The sequence below is a fragment of the Gymnoscopelus braueri genome, assembly GCF_963280865.1.
Source record: "Gymnoscopelus braueri genome assembly, chromosome: 24".
Lineage (NCBI taxonomy): Eukaryota > Metazoa > Chordata > Actinopteri > Myctophiformes > Myctophidae > Gymnoscopelus > Gymnoscopelus braueri.
The window spans coordinates 4,660,314-4,681,355 of NC_137626.1; the positions used below are offsets into that span (position 1 = coordinate 4,660,314).

Sequence of the window (21,042 nt, forward strand, 5' to 3'; positions counted from 1 at the left end):
TGTGGGGTCAAACTAACTAGGGTGTTTTTATGATTCTGAATCCATTGCAAGCATTTTTTTTGCACCAAAACCACTCCTTGGGCTAAAAACGGCCCAATCTCAATGGGCTTTTGTTTTTACACAAAAAACTTACCTGGAAATGGTTGACTATGGCCGTTTTTAGCCCAAGTGCCGTTATGACACTTTTACAAACACATTGGTGAAGACATTTCTTCACATTGGTGAAGACATTTCTTGGTAAGGAATTTATTCCCAGATTTTTTAAATATCCCCTGACTAATGGCAAAGAGTAAAGAAAAGGGAAACTGTAACTCAATGGTTCTCAAAATTTTACATTTTGAGGTCTCCCTTCAACTCTGACAGTATACAAACGGAACCAAATGGACCCGTTAGGGTCCATTTGGTTCCGTTTGTATACTGTCAGAGTTACAGACTTGTACGGGTCTTGTAGACCCCCCCTAAAGGAACAGAGTGGATTCCAGAGAGTCCCTGGAATCCACTTTGAGAACCACTGCTGTAACTGCCATTGAATTTCCCCCCGTGAAATGGGACACTTTGGACCGGTCATATTCCACACATCTCTGGCCAGGCCTGGATGGAATCGAACCTGAGGGGGGGGATTGGGGATTCCTGCTCCCCAAACGGGCTCTCTAACCATTCAGCTACTGTCTGCCGCCCCGAAATCACAACGGTTCTGCTTGAAACATGGTGGAAAAACGCAAGCCGCCGGGTTCACGGCCGCCGGTTCCCGTGAGAAAAGCACCTACGGGTTCCAAGAATCTACAACGGAACCGGGTTCTAGAACCAACGTTCTTTAGGTGGAAAAAAGGGGGGGGGGGGGCCAGTGTGTGAGCCAGCTGGAGGGGGTTCTTCTATGTGGCGGAGGGGGGCGGGTTAACTGGGTCCTCCTCCTTCCTCCTCCTGTTTCATCCTCTTCCTCAGCTGCTCAGCGATGTCTGCCAGAGGGTTGGCCTTGGAGGCCAGGCTCTTCGCTGCCTCGCCGAAACGGCTGCTCTCCGTCTCTCTGGAATAAAAAATACACAGAAATACGGATATATATAAATTACATTGTTTTGTATTAAACCCACTTTAATTTTAGCCATAACCATATTCTTTTAATACTTTGCCTATTCAAAAATAGTAGATGTACAAGCTACAAGCTACGAGCGTGTAGATCTGCTATTTTTTTTTAAAATCTTGGAACAATTGTGCAAATCTTTGAATAGCCTACATATTTTTTTTTTTAACTGGTGGGGGTCCCTGGAACAACATATTTTGACGGGGGTCGGCGGGCCAAAAACATCTAATTTTGGGGGGTCCTTGACATGAAAAGGTTTTGCTCCAGGGACCCCCCCCCCCCCCCCAGAAGCACATTTTTGAGTTAAAAATGTTTAAAAAAAAATATTCAATATTCAAAGATTTGCTAAAATGTTCAAGATTTTTTTTTGCAGATCTACAAGCTCATAGCCGCACTATGAGCTTGTAGATCTGCTATTTTTGAATAGCCCAAAGTACAAAATAATGGTTATAGCTAAACATTTAAAATGACACAGATGCGTTCCCGGATTGAATGGGTTAAACAGAGAACAAACCAACAAACCAGTGTTACTTTTGACAGCAAATATTTATTTAGTTTTAGTCATAGTCTTTTTGCATAAATTAAATGTTTTAGTTTTAGTCTAGTTATGGTTGACCAAATATCATAAGAGTTTAGTCGACTAAATCTACAGTGTGTATTTTGGCAGGCCTTGCTGCCAAAATAATAATGCATGATTTATACTGAAAATAGCCGATCTCCAAGCTCACAACGTGGCTGAGGTTGTAGATCAGCTATTGAGAGGGGGGGGGGCAGGAAGTGGGGTCCCTTCCTGGCACAAAAAGTTTTCATATGAGGGGTCCGCGGCCAAATACACATATTGTTGGGGGCCAAAAAAAGTTTGGCAACTACTGATTTAGAAGGCAAGAGGCAACTGGGCTCTAACCCTCTGGGCAGAGAAAAGCCTGGTCACGACCTAATGCAGAGTGTGTCTATAGAGGGGCGGGACTTCCGTCGTACCCATTTCCCCCGGAAACTATCTTTTTCGACCAATCACAACAACTCGTTTCATTCACAGAGAATGGGCGGTATACTTCCGCCAGATTCCGGTACTTCCGTTTAGACACTCAGTCGGCTGTGTCTTGCCCAGCATGGTGGGCAGGGGGAGAGTAATGTTTCTCACTGTGGTGGCTGTCAGCGGGAGGAGTATTAGGTCGGAGAGGTGCTACTGTACATCCTCCTGGTGGGGGCGCCTCGCTGGCAGGTGAGCCAGTAGGGTTGAACAGTGACTACAAATGTGTGGGGACTCAGCATAAACCTATATATATATATAATAAAACTACATTGGGAGGAGAAAAGGGGGAAAACATAATTGGCTAATCTAAATAAATACAAATTGAACATATTTTAGCTGCTATGTGAGCGAGTAGTCAGGGGATATTAGCAGAAAGATTTCCAATCTTGGAATAAATTCCTTACCAAAAAAAATCTTCACCAATGTGTTTGTAAAGGTGTCTAGTAACACATCTCACAAAGACTGAAATGCAGTTTCCCTAGGAGAATTTTTGACAGCTGCTGAAAGTTGGGGTACCCACCATTTCCCTGCATCTCCAAAAAAGAAAATCTAATTTTAATTCTGTTTTAAGTAGCATGTGAGGGGTCAAACTAGGGTGTTTTTATGATTCTGAATCCATTGCAAGCATTTGTTTTGCACCAAAACCACTCCTTGGGCTAAAAACGGCCATAGCCATCCTTGTCCAGGTATACTTTTTGCGTAAAAAGCCCATTGAGATTGGGCTGTTTTTAGCCCAAGGAGTGGTTTTGGTGCAAAACAAATGCTTGCAATGGATTCAGAATCATAAAAACACCCTAGTTTGACCCCTCACATGCTACTTAAAATAGAATGAAAATTCTTTTTTTTTGCCCTGCATGGAAATGCAGGGAAATGGTGGGTACCCCAACTTTCAGCAGCTGTCAAAAATTCTCCTAGGGAAACTGAATTTCAGTCTTTGTGAGATGTGTTACTAGACACCTTTACAAACACATTGGTGAAGATTTTTTTTGGTAAGGAATTTATTCCAAGATTGGAAATCTTTCTGCTAATATCCCCTGACTAGAGGCCAGAAAACATTTCAAAAGTGTTTCAAAAACATTCGAGCGGAGCTGAATTAATTCTGAAATCTCTCTCCATTCCTTGCCATGAAACTGAAAAGGCCAAGAAAAGTGAACATATGGGTTATTGCATGAATGCGGTGTCTATATTCATAAAGATGCTTTGAAATTGAAGCTGCAGGAAAATGCTATGATCTTTTATTTTTACTTTTTACCCATTTTTCTCCCTAATTTAGTCGTTATGCCAATCAATTCCTCCTTCCCCCTCTATTACCCCCAAAAAAGAAATTTCAAACGAAAATCGGCGATCGGAAACTGGCGAAAGTGGCCGTTTCAAGATGTTTCGGCCATTATCTCTGGAACGGAAGGTCCAATCTGCTCAGTTCAAAGCTTGTTGGATGCGTGACTTTGAGGACATTAAGCACGCATGACATGTTGGCACCACATTTTCGGGTTATTTGGGTTTTCTAGGGGAGGCGAGATCTTCGTTGGGCAGGCGACCGACCGACCGCCCGCCCCGCCTCTACAGTGGGTACGCCACTGCTGAACACTGTGTTCGTATAGACCAGCGGTTCTCAACCAGTGGTCCTTGAGGGGGTTCCAGGTGGTCCCCAGCTAAATGATGGAAGAGTTGGTAACCAAATGCACCCTTATAGATCTTTAAAGGGATAGTTCACCCACCAAAAATGACTTTTTTTCCCTATGGATTAGTCACCCCATGGAGACTTGAATTCATGGATATTTTTTTTGTTTTTGTCGCATTCCTACGCTCTCAAGAGTTACATTATTGTTAAACATCTGCTTTACTTAATTAAAGAATTGTTATTTTGATCAACGTCTCTTCATCTCTTCTATGGTACCAACATCAATACAACATGAGTGGAATTGTGGACAAAATGTTATCCAACGACAACGAAATATAATAATATATATTAATAATCTAAGTCTTGGGGTCTGAGAGGCTAAATGTCATCACACGATGGTCCGTGGCTCAAATGCCAAATAAATAAAAAATAGCAGAAATAGCAGATCTACAAGCTTACAGCGCGTTGTAAAGCTTACAGCGCGTCACTTCTATTTTTGCATAGTCGTCATAATCGTTTCCATGTTGAAACATTTTCACACATTTTCAGATATATAAAAATAGCAGATCTACAAGCTTACACATGTCTAAGTAATCCTGGGCGCTAAAGCTTACAACGCGCTGTAAGCTTGTAGATCAGCTACTTCTGCTTATGTATAACATTATTAAATATGTCAATAATTTCTTTGTATATTTAAATTGTTTCTCATATTCTGACCCGTTGTGTATTGACAGCCCCTAGTTTGTCCCTGCTGAGTGTCTCCTTATTATTATTGGTGTCATATCAACCATTATATGGATATACAACATGAGCTGTGCAATGTTTGATAACGAAGCCTAAAAGGCAAACGTTATTAATATGTTCCTTCTGATGTTCAATGCCAAACACAATTAACTTAGTGAGATCCTTTCAGGGTCCATTTGTACACCCTCAGAGTGGAATATAAACACTCAGGATTTTATGGTGTGTGTGTTTGTGTGTGTGTGTGTGTGTGGTGGTGAAAAACGAGGTGTTATCTTACAGGAACTTGCGTTTCTGAGGCTGCTTCATCAGGCTGAAGTCTGTGGGCTCTGGCTTCTTCTTCACCGGTCTGGAGGTCAACATGGAGGAGAGAGAGAGAGAGAGAGATACAGGTTATACAGTTATATATACAGGTCTGACATGAACCAAGGTTATTATAGTTAACCAAAACTAACACAATAACGAAAATTGAAAAGAACATTTTCGTTTGACTGAACTAAATAAAAACTAGAATAAACATAAACGATAACTGTAAATGTGTTGTGTGTTTACAAAACTAACTCAAACTAAAACGAAATTATAGACAAAATGCCCTTAGTGTTCGTTTATTTATTCATAACAGTTGTTTGTGGATGCGGTTTGGTGGTTCATCTGTAACTGAATACATTTTTAAATGCTATCTTCTGTTTTTATTACACAAGTTTTTATTACACAATACTTACCTTTTCAATCCTGCACCTGACAAATAACTCAAGTACAAAACAAACTAAAACTAACACTAAAACTAATAAAAACTAACTAAAACTATTAGCATTTTCAAAAATAAAAACAAATACAAACTAGCAAATCCACTCTAAATGAAAACTAAATGAATTAGAAAATAAATATTCAAAACAAACTACTGTAAAAACTAAACTAAAATTAAACATATTGTTGATACCGGCCAGAAATCTCGAATCTCCATATTCTAAATGTTTTATATTTTTTTGTAAATTAACACCCTGTACTAAAGCGTGACCAAAAAAAAGCATCAAAAGTAGCAGATCTACAAGCTCGAAACGCTGGGCGAAGCGGCGCGTTTCGAGCTTGTAGATCTGCTACTTTTGTTATTTTTGAATTAGGATCCTGAAAAGATAACAGTTTTGGACCCATGAGGTTTCCACCCGACAGAGACGATATTATAGCTAAATAGGGTTTGGGATCCGTGGGTTAGGCCCCCCGAATGAATACATATTATTTTGGGGGTCGCTCACATGAAAATGTTTGAGAACTAGTGCATCGGTGCAGAAGACAGTTTGCTCCGAGCTGTGAAGTCAGCCGGACGTTTACCACCCCCCCCCCCCCCCCCCGTTCCCCCCCCGGTCACAATAAGTGCTCTCTGCTGTGACCTTCCCCCAGGAGAGCTGGAGCATAGTGCACAGAACAGGGTGGGAGAGGCGTTCATGATAAACCCAGAGAATGGGAGGGAGGAGGGCTAACTGGAAAGATTCAAACGGGAGAGAGAGAGAGAGACACACAGGCTGCTTTTACTGTACAGCAGAGGAGGAGAGACTCCTCTCTCTGTCGGCCTCCTCCTGCCCGTGGCCTTCAGGCCATTGATGTTCTCCGTTTATCACACCTTTAACCTATTAACACATTGACCGCCGGGCCCGTAGTTCTACGGGCTGTGGTGCTTTTTCTTTTTTTTCCGAAAAAAAAAACTTTTTTCAATTTTCTAGTACGGCACATTTCATTGTAACACCACCGGAAACAGAATTATTTGGGATCACGTTTTGACGATCACGCCGGCTCCCATTCTAAAGCGCACACTGATACGCCATTTTCTTCGATTGTAGTTTTTCTCCTCGCTGATCACTGTTTAACATAAACCGTTCTAACTCAAACATGGATGCCCCGTTTGACACGTGGTTTGGACTGGTAGACGCAGGGAGATGTCCGCGATGTTTACAAACAGTGCACAGATCAATCTTAAGGATTTTAACGAGGTCTATGGCGACGTGAAAAAAACAAAAAACAACAATAAAACGTTGGCACTGGTGAGTACATTATGAGATTAACCTCTGGCTGTCAATGTGTTAAGACCTGAAGCCGATTCTACAAATGTCTTCTAAATCCCAACAGTTTTCTGAAAAAAACTTATGTTTCTATATCAGTGGTGCTCAAACTTTTTCATGTCAAGGACCCCCCAAAAATGATATGTATTTGGCCGCGGACCACCATCTCAAAATGTTTTGTTCCAGGGACCCCCCCAGAAGCAAAGAATAGAGTTAAAAATGTTTGCTTTAAAAGAGTATACTGTATATTCAAAGATTTGCACACATTTTCACGATTTTTCAAAAATAGCAGATCTACAAGCTCAGTGCCGCGCTATGAGCTTGTATATCTGCTATTTTTGAATAGCCAAAGTGTAAAATAACGCTTTTTAGCTCAAATGAAAAAGTGACACAGATGCGTTCCAGGTCTTAATGGGTTAACATTATTCAACCCGGGAACGCATATCGTATCATTTTAGATTTGTATAGCTATAACAGTTATTTTATACTTTAGGCTATTATTGAAAAATCTCTAACATTTGTGCAAATATGAATATATATATTTAAATAGAACATTTTTTACTCAAATCTATGCTTCGGGGGTCCCTATTACAACATATTTTGATGGGGATCGGCGGCCAATTACACATAATTTTGGAGGTCCTTGACATGAAAAAGTCTGAGCACCACCGATATAGCAACATACGATTTTTCAAAAAACTGTTAGGATTTATGTCAGAAACATAAGTGTTTTGTTTGCTTTAAACAAAACATATATATATATTCCAAGATTTGCACAGATTGTCAAGATTTTTTTTTTTGCAGATCTAGCAGATGAGCTTGTATATCTGATATTTTTGAGTAGCCCAATGTATAACATAATCATGGTTATAGCTAACAAAACTAACTATAACAAACTGAAATGATAGACAAAATGCCCTTCGTTTTGTTTTTTCTCGTTGATTGTCCAACAGTAACTGGATATATATTTTTTAAATGGTATCTTTTGAGTTTTTATTACACAATACTTACTCTGACCTTTTTGAATACTGCACCTGACAAATAACCCATAGTATGAAAAAAAAACTAAACTAAAACTAAGCGTTGTCACAAAAACGAATAAAAACTATCAAACCAGCTCTAAAAACGAATTAAAGCTAACTGAATTAGAAAACACATATTCAAAACAAACTAAAACTAAACTGTAATGAGAAATGCCAAACTATCATGACCTTGGTCTACACACACTGTGTCTCAGAGGTAGACTGTGGATGGTTTGAACATGTGCAGCGCGCACATTCAGCATGATAACTTTACATGAAGAGAAAAGGCTGCCGTTTCCATTACAGTATTACATTATAATCAGTCAGTGGTGTAAAGTAACTAAGTACATTTACTCAAGTACTGTACGTAAGTACAATTTTGAGGTATTTTTTACATTACTGGAGTATTTCCAATTTTCAGTACTTTTACTTCTACTCCACTACATCTCAGAGGCAAATATTCTACTTTTACTCCACTACAATTATTTGACAACTTTACGTTACTAGTTACTTTGTAGATTTTGATTATTATTACAAAACACACATTGACCACTTCCGCCCCATTTACATTTCGGCCATTTGAAAATAGCAGATCTACAAGCTCGCGATGCGACACATTGTGAGCTTGTAGATCTGCTATTTTCAAAAGATATTTATACATTTGAAAACTGGAAATGGAACATTCTGCATGATGAGCACTTTTACGTTTTGGTACTTTAAGTACATTCTCATGCCAATACTTTCGTACTTTTACTCAAGTACATTTTGAATTCTATATTGCAGTATTGATACTTTTAGTAAAAGTCAAACCATCCAGTGTCACGTTTTTTACTTAAGTAAAAGTAAAAAACGTGACTGTGGATGGTTTGAGCATGTGCAGCACGCACTTTCAGCATGATAACTTTACATGAAGAGGAAAAAGGCTACACTTTCCATTATAGTATTACATTATAATATATATCATGTTAAGCTAAGAGTCCCTATCTATACAGCCAATGACAGGCAGGTTTCTGAACTGTTCCCCCCCCCCCCCCCCCCGGCCCTGAGTAGACAGAAACGGTCCCGTCTCATAATGAGCATGAGGACCAATTATAAAGCTCAATTATAAAGCTCGGCTGTTTCCGCTATATCACGTTTATAGGGCTTAAGTGGTTAAACACTTTACTGTCAGTATTCCCCGACACTCCGAGGGTTGATATGATCAACGCAAACTCTGTGTGTGTGTGTGGGGGGGTGTGTGTGTGTGTGTGTGTGTGTGTGTGTGTGTGTGTGTGTGTGTGTGTGTGTGTGTGTGTGTGTGTGTGTGTGTGTGTGTGTGTGTGTGTGTGTGTGTGTGTGTGTGTGTGTGTGTGTGTGTGTGTGTCACCCCAGGGACATCAGGGCTTCCTAGCCGTGCTTCATTAGGCTGGGCTCCATTCCAACAGTGAATTCGTGTCCTGTGCTTCTAGCGGCTCTGGTAAAAGGACGTTACATTACTGCTCTGGCGTAGCGGAACCTGCCTGACTGAAATTTTTATTCGGTTTTAGTCATATTTCAGTCATCTGAAATGTTTTTGTTTTTGTCTAGTTTTTGTCTAGTTTTAGTCGACTAAATCTACGGTTGATTTAGTCGACTAAAATGTATTTTTGGCGGTGCCTTGATGGCGTCGTAATGGCTGATTTTACACTTGGTCGCATGCTGAAAATAGCCGATCTACAAGCTCACAACGCGTCGCAGCGCGACGCGTTGTGAGCTTGTAGATCTGCTATTTTCAGAGTGCAACACCCGAGCGCAACCACACATAAAACGACTTGTCATTTAGTTCTACTGGATCTCTTCTCCACTAGATCCCTCACTAACATTTTGGTCTAGTTTCTATTTGTTGACGAAATTGTCAATATATTTTAGTCTTAGTTTTAGTCACTGGGCTGAGTTTTTGTTCAGTTTTTGTCAGTGAGAAAAAGGTAGTCGACGAAAATGTTTCGTGTCACAGTTTTAGACGACAAAATCAACACTGCCTGACGGTGGTGAAAAGGTCAGCATTTAACTCTCTCAGTGCCAAGGAAATAAAAAAAATATGTTATTATTAAGTTAAAAAAAAAGTGCTCAGGAGCCGAGATACAGCCTTTTTCAGTAATAAGTTAAACAAGGAGTGAATGGAGCAGCAAATCTTCGGATCACGAAATCTTGGGTTCTGAACATTCTCAACACACTTTTCCAAAATAATAATAATAATAATAATTTAAAAAAAATGTTTAAACTCGGAAGAACTCGTTCTTGGCACTGAGGGTAGGCGAGGAAAGAAGGACATCTTGGACAGGGATGTAACGATGTGAAAATTACATGTCAGAATTATTGTGGCAAACATCCATATAACCGCCTATAACCGATATTATCACGATATTCAAAATATGCTTAAAACTTAAAATGCCACATTTTGTCAACCACTTGAATCCCCAGCATCCCTGTTCTGGGGGGGGGGACGGGGGGGACGTTCACCAAAAATAGCCGATCTACAAGCTCACAATGCATTGCAACACGGCTTTAACCCATTAAGACCTGGAACTGTGTCATTTTTAGATTTGAGCTAAAAAGCATTATTTTACACTTTGGGCTATTAAAAAATAGCAGATATACAAGCTCATAGCGCGGCACCGAGTGCCGCGCTATGTGCATGTAGATCTGCTATTTTTGAAAAATCGTGAAAATGTGTGCAAATCTTCTGAATATATATATTTTTAAAGCGAACATTTTTAACTCAAATCTTTGCTTCTAGGGGGTCCCTGGAACAACATATTTTGATGCGGGTCCGCGGCCAAATAGATATCATTTTGGGGGTCCTTGACATGAAAAAGATTGAGCACCACTGATATAGAAACATACGTTTTTCAGAAAACCGTTGAGATTTAGGAGACGTGTAGAATCGGCTTCAGGTCTCAATGGGTTAAGATTAGTCCACTCTTACAACAGACCTGGCTCATCATTACTGAAACCTTTATTCACATCATTTGTTCAGTGACTACCTTTATCTGATGTTGTTATATCGTAGAACGTGTGGTACAGTAGAACATTTTCATAAAACGTGAGCGGACGGACGGTCCATGCACTAGATCGCGTTATTTGTATCGCTTTTTTCCGTCGATATCTGACTATTCATAATGACAGAAACCTCGCCACAGTGTTTTTAGTCCCAAATGGGCCGCCGTAGTGTTTACAAGCCGACTTGGATGAAATCACGGGGTGAAATCTGGTCTTGCGGAGGGGGAGCATCTAACACAAACACAGTGGAGAGTTTTCTGTCAATATGAAGGTCAGATCTCACCAAAAAACAAAGCGATAAAAATACACAACTTAGCGCAAGGACCATCCACTCACGTTTTTTTAGCTGCGGATGGAGTTATGAAAAGATTCAGCTGTACCACTCGTTCTAGGATATAATAACATCGGATAAAGGTAAGAAAAAAAGCTGGAATTCTCCTTTAACCCTGGCGTCCATATTTTGGGGGCATGTCGTTATAGAGGCACAAACCTCTCAGAAAACAACCTATTATGCTTCATTGTCACGCTGGGAAACGGCCGATCAGCTTGTAGCTTGTAGATCAAACTTATTTTCGCCACGCCACACCATCGTAAGACGAAACATAACTCAAGAGTAGCAGAGGAAGAACAGACTGGAGATGGAATGTCATCTTTACAGCAGACAGACAGACAGACAGACAGACAGACAGACAGACAGACAGACAGACAATCTACATTCATATTAATCACACTTGTCACAATCCATCAGCTGATCTCAGATCATCTGGTTCAGTAGGTTCTGCTCAGCGCTGCTACCTAGGGGTGGGACGATATGGGTACCTCACGATACGATATACATCACGATATTAGGCCCACGATAACAATATATATCACGATATTCGACGATGTTCGATATATTGCGATATCACGATATTCGATATATATTGCAAGAAATTTCACCAACGATATATCACGATATCTGAAAATATCGATATCACGATATATTGCATGTAAATTCACCAACGATATATCACGATAGTCCTTGTATTCAATTCATAAACACATAAAATAGCACCAAACAGTTCAAAATCATCATTACACAAATACAGAGTAGGAAAAACAACATCTCAATCCGCAGCTTGTTTTGTCCATAGTACATTATTTAGTTTGATTATTGGAAGGTTATCTGTCATATCAGCCCCCCCCCCCCCCCCCCGTGCTTAAGGTCATTACACACCGAGAGCAGACGCGAATAAACGATACGAAATTATTTCACAATCAGACTTTTATTTTGTTAATGCCTCCATTCATACAGGTCGATGATTTTTTTTTCGTGCTGAAAAATCAACCTCGTTTAAAAAATTAGGCAAACAAATGAAATTTTGATTGATATGATCCAAATGTTCAATGCCAAAAACGCAATTAAAATCTTTAACTCTTTCACTGCCAAGAGTATTTTCATAAAGTACTCCCCCAGTGCCAGCAATTTGCGTTTTTTTTAATTTTGTAATTTTTCATTCAAATAAATTATCTGATTGGGTTAAAGCAGTTCTACCAGTAGAGAGCAACAAATCGACACATTGATGACCTCGCTGGCTCACTCGCCCCCTCCCAAACAGGCTCACGTCACATCCGGTCATAACCGGATGTTGACATTTTTGACAATCGTTGATCGGGCTAAATTACGATGTGATACACGACTACGATGACTGATCGTCACCCAGACCAAAGAGAGTAGACGTGGACCTCTCCGTTCGTTTTTTATACCGTGTGAAAAAACGTGACTTTCCCTATTCTGGCCGAAAATGACCGCGGGAAAAAAATGAGAACCGGGAACGGAATCTGCGTCATGAAACCGGAAGAGTTAATGGCAATCGCAATTATTATGATTATTTTATCAAATTGGGGTCCGTGACCTAATGCATATTAAACTGAGGGTCCATGAAATTAAAAAGATTGAAAATCACTGGTATAAAGGTATTACCCAGTACTAAAACTGCTTCCCCCTCACCCCACCACCCTACCCCACCAAAATAAACTGAACAAACAAACAAAATACAACAGTTCAGAGCTGTGTCCACCAGCTTTTCCCAGCATTTAAAACAAAAAAAAAACTTCAAAAACTGCTGAAAGAAACACGCCAGACTTACACTTTATTCTTCCTGTTGTTGCGGCGCTGTGAGGTGGAGGCTGTGGAGGGCGTGGAGGAGGGCGTGAGGAGCTGGGAAAGCTCCGGCAGGGCCTCGGCCAGGGGCTTCATGTCTCCCACCACCGGCATGGCTTTCCGGCGCGCCTCCGCGACCTGCTCCTCCCTGGCCTGTTTGATGGAGCTGATCTCTGGAGGGGAGAGAGAGAGAGAGGGGCGGACAGACAGACGGACACAATACAGGTCAGGAGGGCCAAGGTTTACCGGCACCGCGCCCTGTGGAACGCCTTTCCCAACGATTTAAGGACACAACTCTTATACTGCCAAAAACGTTTATAAACATTTTTTATTTTTTTATTTATCAAAAACAAAATAAAATAAAATCTAAAATTATTCTTTATTTTTTGGGTTTTTCCGTTTTTCACAAAGAACCAGGAGACAACATTTTCCAAAAAGTCGCTGCTCAATTCACTTCAATGTTAAAAAATAAACAGAAAAAAATAACATGTTTCCTTTACCTGGAAACTATTTTTGAAAAACCCTGGCAGTTTAAGAGTTAAGACCATGAATGCATCAGTGTCATTTCTTTGGCTATTAAAAAAACAGCAGATCTACAAGCTCATAGCGCGGCCGCGCTATGAGCTTGTAGATCTGCTGTTTTTGAAAAATCATGAACATTTGTGCAAATCTTTGAATATATATATATTTTTTAAACGAAATTTTTTTACTCAATTCTTTGCTTCATGGGGGTCCCTGGAACAACATATTTTGAGATGGGGGGGTCCGCCACCAAATACATATCATTTTGGATGGTCCTCGACATGTAAAAGTTTGGGAACCACTGATTATAGGAACATACGCTTTAAAAAAAACTTAATAGATCCGTCCGTTGTATCATCCGTTGTATCATAAGCCCTGTGCCACTGGACGTCTAAGACGTAAAAAAAAAAAAAGAAAAGAACCCAAGATATCATGATTTGAAAATGTTCTGCTCCATTCACTTCTTGTTTTACTTCTTACTGAAAAAAGGCTGTATCTCGGCTCCTAAGCACTTTTTTTTTACAATGAATTTTGGCTTTGGCACTCAGAGCCAAACTGCCAGAAATAAGTCAGGCACTGAATGAGTTAATGGGTTAAGACAGGCCTAAAGACCTTTCTATTTAGGAAGGCGTTATCGTGTTAAATTGTGTGTAACTACCGTCTGCAAAATCCTTTTATGCTTAGCAAAATGTTTTTACCTTTTTCGATTGATATCATGCTTTTGACTATGTAGCACCCTACTGTGAATGAAAAGTGCAATACAAATACAATTATTATTATTAGTAGTATTATTATTTTATATATATAGTTTTATTATTATTATAAGTACCAGTGTCGCAGCAAATAGCCGATCTTTGTGACGCGCTGTAAGCTTGTAGATCAGCTATTTCTGCTGTTTTTACATGTATAAAATTATCAACTCATTGAGTGCCAGAATTATTTCTGGCCATGTGGTCCCAGTGCCAGAGATTTTTCAATGTATCTTAGATTTTCAAGTAGTCACAGAATTCTTATCTCCAGTATAATCGATCCCCTGATGGGTGCTAATCACTGAGGGTTGCACTGTGTGGTTTCACAAATGTCAACGAGGTCATCGCGACCTTGCTGATATTAATTGTCTGATGTTGAAAATAACATGTCTGGGCCAAAAAATCATAGTACAAAAAAGGAGCCGAGATACAGCCTTTTCAGTAATAAGTTAAACAAGGAGTGAATGGAGCAGCAAATCTTCAGATAATGATATCTTGGGTTCTGAACATTTAAAAAAAATAAATATATATATATATTTTTTTTTTTTATTACGAAGCCTAAAAGGCTTCATATATTCCAATGTTGATTGATCATTATTATTTTATTAGGCGAAAATGTAAAACAGCACAAGTACAGTTAAAAACACTTTGTCTAAAAAAGGTCCGTCCAAAAAAAGTCCTCGTTTCCACTGAGGTCCTTGAATTCAATGTTCAACGGCCAAACACACAATTAAAATCGTTAATCACAATTATTTGAGTGACAATGAAATCGTCAATCTGTAACGGTGACAGCCCTAATAACGACACATAGAGTAAGGAATAAAATGTGACATTTATATTTCAGGGTTTTAATAATTGTGTGGAAACGACACATAGATTAGATCAGGTATTCAGACCCCGGTTAACAAGCTTGTTTCCCCACACGCAGCCTCCACACCCATTCCTGGAATTATTGTGCCAATAATTACGACGATAATATGAAAAAAATAAACGGATAAATAAGGCCGTCTTCTCCTCGTTTTCTTGCTAATAATTTCCGAAAAACTGCCAGAGCGTGGAGGGAGGGAGGGAGGGAGGAGGAGGGAGGGAGGGAGGGCCGGGGTCTTGGGTTTCAGCGAGAGACTCGCGCGGCGGAGCCATTAGCGCCTAATTATATACGCGTAGAGAGAGAGGATGAGTTTTGTGTTACCCAGGAATTGATTGGCTCAGCAGATAGATAGAGTTACAGGGACTGATCACAATTATAGGAGGATGATGGTGTCGGGATGGGGGGTGGGGGGGGGGGGTGGTAGTGTTGCCGGATTTTGTTTGAAAAATAGGCGACCAGGTCTAGGAAAACAAGCCCAAAAGAAGCGACTAGTATATGTAGGGCCGTCACGATTACACATTTAAGTTGACGATTAATTGCCACTCAAATAATTGCCATTAACGATCTAATTCTCTGTTTGGCATTGGAACATGTGAATACAAAAACGTTTTTGCCTTTTAGGCTTCGTAATGAAAAATTGCAAATAACTTAAATATACAAAGAAATTATTGGCATATTTCATATTTTTATACATGTACAAATAGCAGAAAGAACTGATCTACAAGCTTACAAGGCGAAGTGACGCCTTGTAAGCTTGTAGATCAGCTTTTTCTGCTATCTGAAAATATATGAACATTTTGCAACATGGAGATGATTATGACGATTATGCAAAAAATAATTGCGATTATCTCAAATAATTGTGATTAGACAATTATGTAATAATTGTGACAGGCCTAAGTATAGGCCACTTTAAACCTACAGTATATACTGTATACATCGGCTATTAGAAAATATCTGATCAACAAGCTCACAAAAGCTTGTAGATCTGCTATTTTCAGGATATCTTCAAATAAGATGTGGAATATTTGGAATATTTATTAAACATTCTAATTACTACACCAATTTTATTTTCAGATGGGGGGGTTAGGGGACAAATACATACTAATTTGGGGGTTCATGACTTCAAAGTATTTGAGAACCACTGGTTTAAATAATAATTAAACGATTTGGAAGCAAGCCCAAAAGCAACTACACTTTAGAAACGAGCCCAAAAAACACAACCCGCAACTACCAATATTTACAAGCGACTTAACAGGAAAATAAGCCCAAAGTCAATTATAATAAGCAGACATGGCAACACTCGTAATTGCTGAACTTTGCTTCGTGGCTAGAGTCATTTATACTCTGCCATACGCCCTGTGTGTCATGAGGTAAAACATATCTATAAGCTCAAAGCGTGTGAGCTGGTATATCGTTGCGGTCTTGAATGTCCAAAACCGTTCCTTTTTTATTATTATTTTGAAAACATTTTAGAGTTGTGAAAATAGCCTTATGGATGTGCTTTTTTCACTACTTGTGTGTGACACTCTTGTGTGATGAAATAGGGCATTAATTTACAAAATACGGAGAACGTGTCTGCCTGACAGCATGGATATGTTGGACACACCAGAGTGGTGAATGAATGAGTATTAATGCCTCATCATGGACACTCACTATTGAGCCAGCGGTCTCTCCTCTCCTTCATCTTCTCCTTCTTTGACTTGAGTTTCTTCTCTTCCACGCCTGCGGAGGGGGGGAAAAAACACACTTAATGCCAAATCATACATTAAATTACAGACGCTTTTATCCAAAGAGACTTACAATAAGTGCATTCAACATAGGTAGGGAATGAAACTACTATTCACCAGAAGTATTAAGTGCATTTTCTTCTAAAACAAGCAACTTAAGAGTATACCTAGCGCTAAAGTAAAAGTGCAATATATCAGCTATACCTACTTTATTAAACAGATGAGACAAATAGGAAAATCAAATGAGCAAGAGCTAAAACTAATAAGTGTATCGAATAAACAAGATCCAATAAAACAATAAAAGAGCTTGTAAAAATATTTGCAGTAGGCAAGGCGAAGAGGAAGGGTAGTGTTTCCTGAAGAGGTGGGTTTTCAGCCTGGGGCGAAAGATGGGCAGTGACTCTGCTGTCCTGACATTAGTGGGGAGTTCATTATTATATATTATATATATATATATATATACACATTGGCACACAGCCACAGGTATGAGAATTATGCCTGCGTTTGCTTCGAGCATCGCTGGAAGAAAATAACGCCATCCACCCTTGTTTAGGTGTAAAGTGGGCTATAGTTTGGTGAGATGTGGTTGTATGACTAATGACATCAAAACACAACCAGTTATGTTACATGACGCTGACCATCAAACACAGCGAGGCTCCACTCTGCAGAGGGAGCACACCAATAAATAAACATGGGAGAGAGACAGAGAGAGAGAGAGACACAGACAGACAGACAGACAGACAGACAGGATACATTTGATTTGATTTTGGTAGAAGACATACATTACACATTTTTAGTTTTTGGCTAGTGAAAGTTACAGGTACAGTATGGTGTGTGTGATATCAAATGTGAGCTTCGATAATCACAGTAATCCTTAATCATATTCCATCATATTCAAGGGCTTTTGGTGAGAATTACGGTTTCGGACAAGAATTTTCCTTTTGGTAAAAAAAAAACGCCGCTTATTAATTAATCGATTAATTGATCGATGAGGTTATCAACTATGAATGAATGAATACATGGATCATTTGCATCCCTACTGGAGACTGGCTGACACACAGAGGCAGCTCATTCCACATGGAGGGTACATGGATGCAGCGTGCTCCATAAAGGCACACTACAACTCATTTGACCCTATAGTTACAGCTATCTTTTTTCCACTCCTGTGGGAAAAACATCCTGGGCGGAGACGGAAAAAAAACCTTTTTCTTTAATGTTATTTTATCAGCAGAGCCACCTTGAGCCCCCCCCCACGTCCAGGACAACCTCAGGGGCCCACTGGGGTGTGTGTGTGTGTGTGTGTGTGTGTGTGTGTGTGTGTGTGTGTGTGTGTGTATGCGTGTGTGTGTGCTAATGTAAGGGTGAGAAAGAGAGATGAAGAAAAGAGGGGAGAAAGAAAAATCCGATCGAGGGAAAACAGCCGCGAGAATGAAGTAAGTGAGACAGAGATGAAAGGCAGAAAAAGAGAGATGTGGATGGCGTGTGTGTGTGTGTGTGTGTGTGTGCGTGCGCGCTCCACGCCAGTGCTTCTTAAAGTGGAGCGCGTGTGTGTGTGTGTGTGGGGGGGGGGGGCATGGTTCCCATCCCAGCCCATCCTGGGCTGAACAGCAGTAGGGTCAGCGAGCCGCTGCCATTGGCCGATGATGCCAGAAGGTCAAGGGACAGACCGGATATTTCCTTGACAGTGACGGTAGCCATGTGGCCACCCTACACACACACACACACACACACACACACACACACACACACACAAGCTTCTAAAAACACACACCCATCAGCTTAAAAAAAAAACACACACCTCAATGACGTGTGTAAATTGTTTAGTTTGTTTCATTGGTATAAACGATAATAGTGATTATTGTCCCGTTCCTAGTTAGCTGAGCACCATGTCCAAACCAAGCTTCTTCTCCCCCAAATTCATTTATATATATATATATATTTGGCCCACCCTAGAAGAGAAGATTTGCGATGCTATTTTTCAAAGATTGTTTAAAATTGGCGCAAATCTTTGAATATATATATATTAATTTATTTTTAAAGAAAACATTTTTTACGCAAAACATTTTCAAATGGGGGTCGGGGGCCAAATACATATCATTTTGGGGGTCCTTGACATGAAAATGTCTGAGCACCACTGATATAGAAACATACATTTTTTTCCAGAAAACTGTTAGGATTTAGAAGACATTAGTAGAATGGGCCTCAGGTCTTATAATGTGTTAAATGAACACAGTGAGATTTTACAGTGTAGACCAGAGATAAAGCATCGTCTGTTATGTGGGTCTAATCAATGCACATTAAACTGGCCGTCCTTGAAATGGAAAAGGCTGTGGAATCCGAGGCCTAAGAGATGATGGAGGAGTACTTTTATCACTTTTAATCCGGGAACGCATTCTGTGTCATTATTTTTCATACTTTGGCTATTCAAAAATAGCAGATCTACAAGCTCGTAGTGCCGCACTGCTTGTAGATCTGCTATTTTTGAAAAATCGTGAACATTTGTGCAAATCTTTGAATATAGTCAGGGGATATTAGCAGAAAAAAATCCAATCTTGGAATAAATTCCTTACCAAAAAAAATCTTCACCAATGTGTTTGTAAAAGTGTCTAGTAACACATCTCACAAAGACTGAAATGCAGTTTCCCTAGGAGAATTTTTGACAGCTGCTGAAAGTTGGGGTACCCACCATTTCCCTGCATTTCCATGCTGTTTTAAGTAGCATGTGAGGTGTCAAACTAGGGTGTTTTTATGATTCTGAATCCATTGCAAGCATTTGTTTTGCACCAAAACCACTAAAAACAGCCCAATCTCAATGGGCTTTTTACACAAAAAGTATACCTGGAAAAGGATGGCTATGGCCGTTTTTAGCCCAAGGAGTGGTTTTGGTGCAAAACAAATGCTTGCAATGGATTCAGAATCATTAACCTATGTCAAGGACCCCACACAATGATATGTATTTGGCCGTGGACCCACAGCTCAAAATATTTTGTTTGCTTTAAATATATATATATATATATTCAAAGATTTGCACACATTTTCACAAAAATAGCAGACCTACAAGCTCATATGAGCTTGTAGATGAGAGGTTCCACAAACAGTGTCATACTGTTGTGCCTCGAGTCTGACACACACACACACACACACACACACACACACACACACACACACACACACACACACACACGTATGAATTATGTTTACACTAAAAATATATATATAAATTCTAAACCCGAGAGCAGAAAAAAAGGCTGGCTTCCCTATTTTGGGTATGTCATTAAAGGTAAACATTTGAAATGTATTTATTCATGTATTTATTCAAATACAAATAGAACGTGATCATTGAAGTAGCAGATTGGCTATTTATTTGCTAGATTTTGTCATGCCTAGCGCTGTGCCTTGGGACCAAAAAGTTGAAAACGTTTTTCTTTTTGCCGTCATGTAATCCTGTACTCAATTTTCCTTTTTTTCCCCCCTCATGATTCCTTATTGATTTGACCTGACCTGATTAGTACGCTGTCCATCACACTGAAAGGAACGCTGGGACGCCATCGATCTGTGGCCACACGCCCGCCATGATGGAGTTCAAAAGGTCACGACGGTGGCGTCGCAATAATTGTAACCACTATCATTTCATACTTTGGGCCATTCAGAAACAGCAGATATATATATACAGTATATAAATATATCACTTCCGTGCCATGATGTGAGCTTGTAGATCTGCTATTTTGGAAAAGTCTTGAAAATGTTTTGGACATTTTTTTGTAGTTTTATTTATGATGATCTCGCCATCGATCTGTAGTGACACGCCGTGCAGATGGGGTTCAAAGGTCACAGCCAGCACACGGGTCTAGGCGTCTCTTCAGTGTACTCCACCGCGCCCTGACGTGTCCCCCGTCCGTCCTGTCCCCCTGCCCCGCCCTCTCAACCCCCTTTCCCCCCCCACCCCTCTACGACCGCACGAACGCAGATCTCAGTGGACGCACAGGCACGAACACACACACATGCATGACACACACACACAACCATGTGTTACTATACACGAATCCACGGAGCGCTGCCCTGTAGGTGGCGCCGCCATTGCTGCGGTGTCGGACTCGGTCAGCTGCTGCTACGGTTCTGTCCGTCTGTTGACGTTACTCTTTACCTGCTTGGCTGTTGGAGCAGCCATAAACTACACAGGTACAGCACGTCCCCCATTTTCTGTACATTTTTGTAAAGTTAGTGTTAGTAAAAGTTAGTAAAAAGCAGGTAAAAGAGTAACGTGAGCAGTCAGTGACAGCAGCTGACTGACACCGCAGCAATGGCGGCGCCACCTACAGGGCAGCGCTCCGTGGATTTGTGTATACTTAACACATTGACTGCCTAGAACGAGTTAACTCGTTTTTACTCGTTTTTAAAATCCATCACTTGATTGCCTAGATCGAGTTAACTCGTTTTTAAGGAAACATTTTTTTTTCCAAAAATAA

The 21,042-nt window shown here is 40.2% G+C and overlaps 1 protein-coding gene across 1 annotated transcript in view; it reads right to left on the bottom strand.

Moving 5' to 3' along the window:
- Window positions 1-441: 441 nt before the first annotated feature.
- The window catches only part of slx9 (SLX9 ribosome biogenesis factor), a 35,941-nt gene continuing 15,340 nt past the window's right edge, over window positions 442-21,042 (bottom strand). Inside the window, exons 3-6 of the mRNA XM_080422187.1 lie at window positions 16,503-16,571; window positions 12,697-12,883; window positions 4,754-4,822; window positions 442-1,024 (exon numbers count right to left, since the gene is read on the bottom strand). Of these exons, the coding sequence (XP_080278313.1) occupies window positions 895-1,024; window positions 4,754-4,822; window positions 12,697-12,883; window positions 16,503-16,571 (455 nt within the window). The 3' untranslated portion in view covers window positions 442-894. The remainder of the gene's footprint in view (window positions 1,025-4,753; window positions 4,823-12,696; window positions 12,884-16,502; window positions 16,572-21,042) is intronic.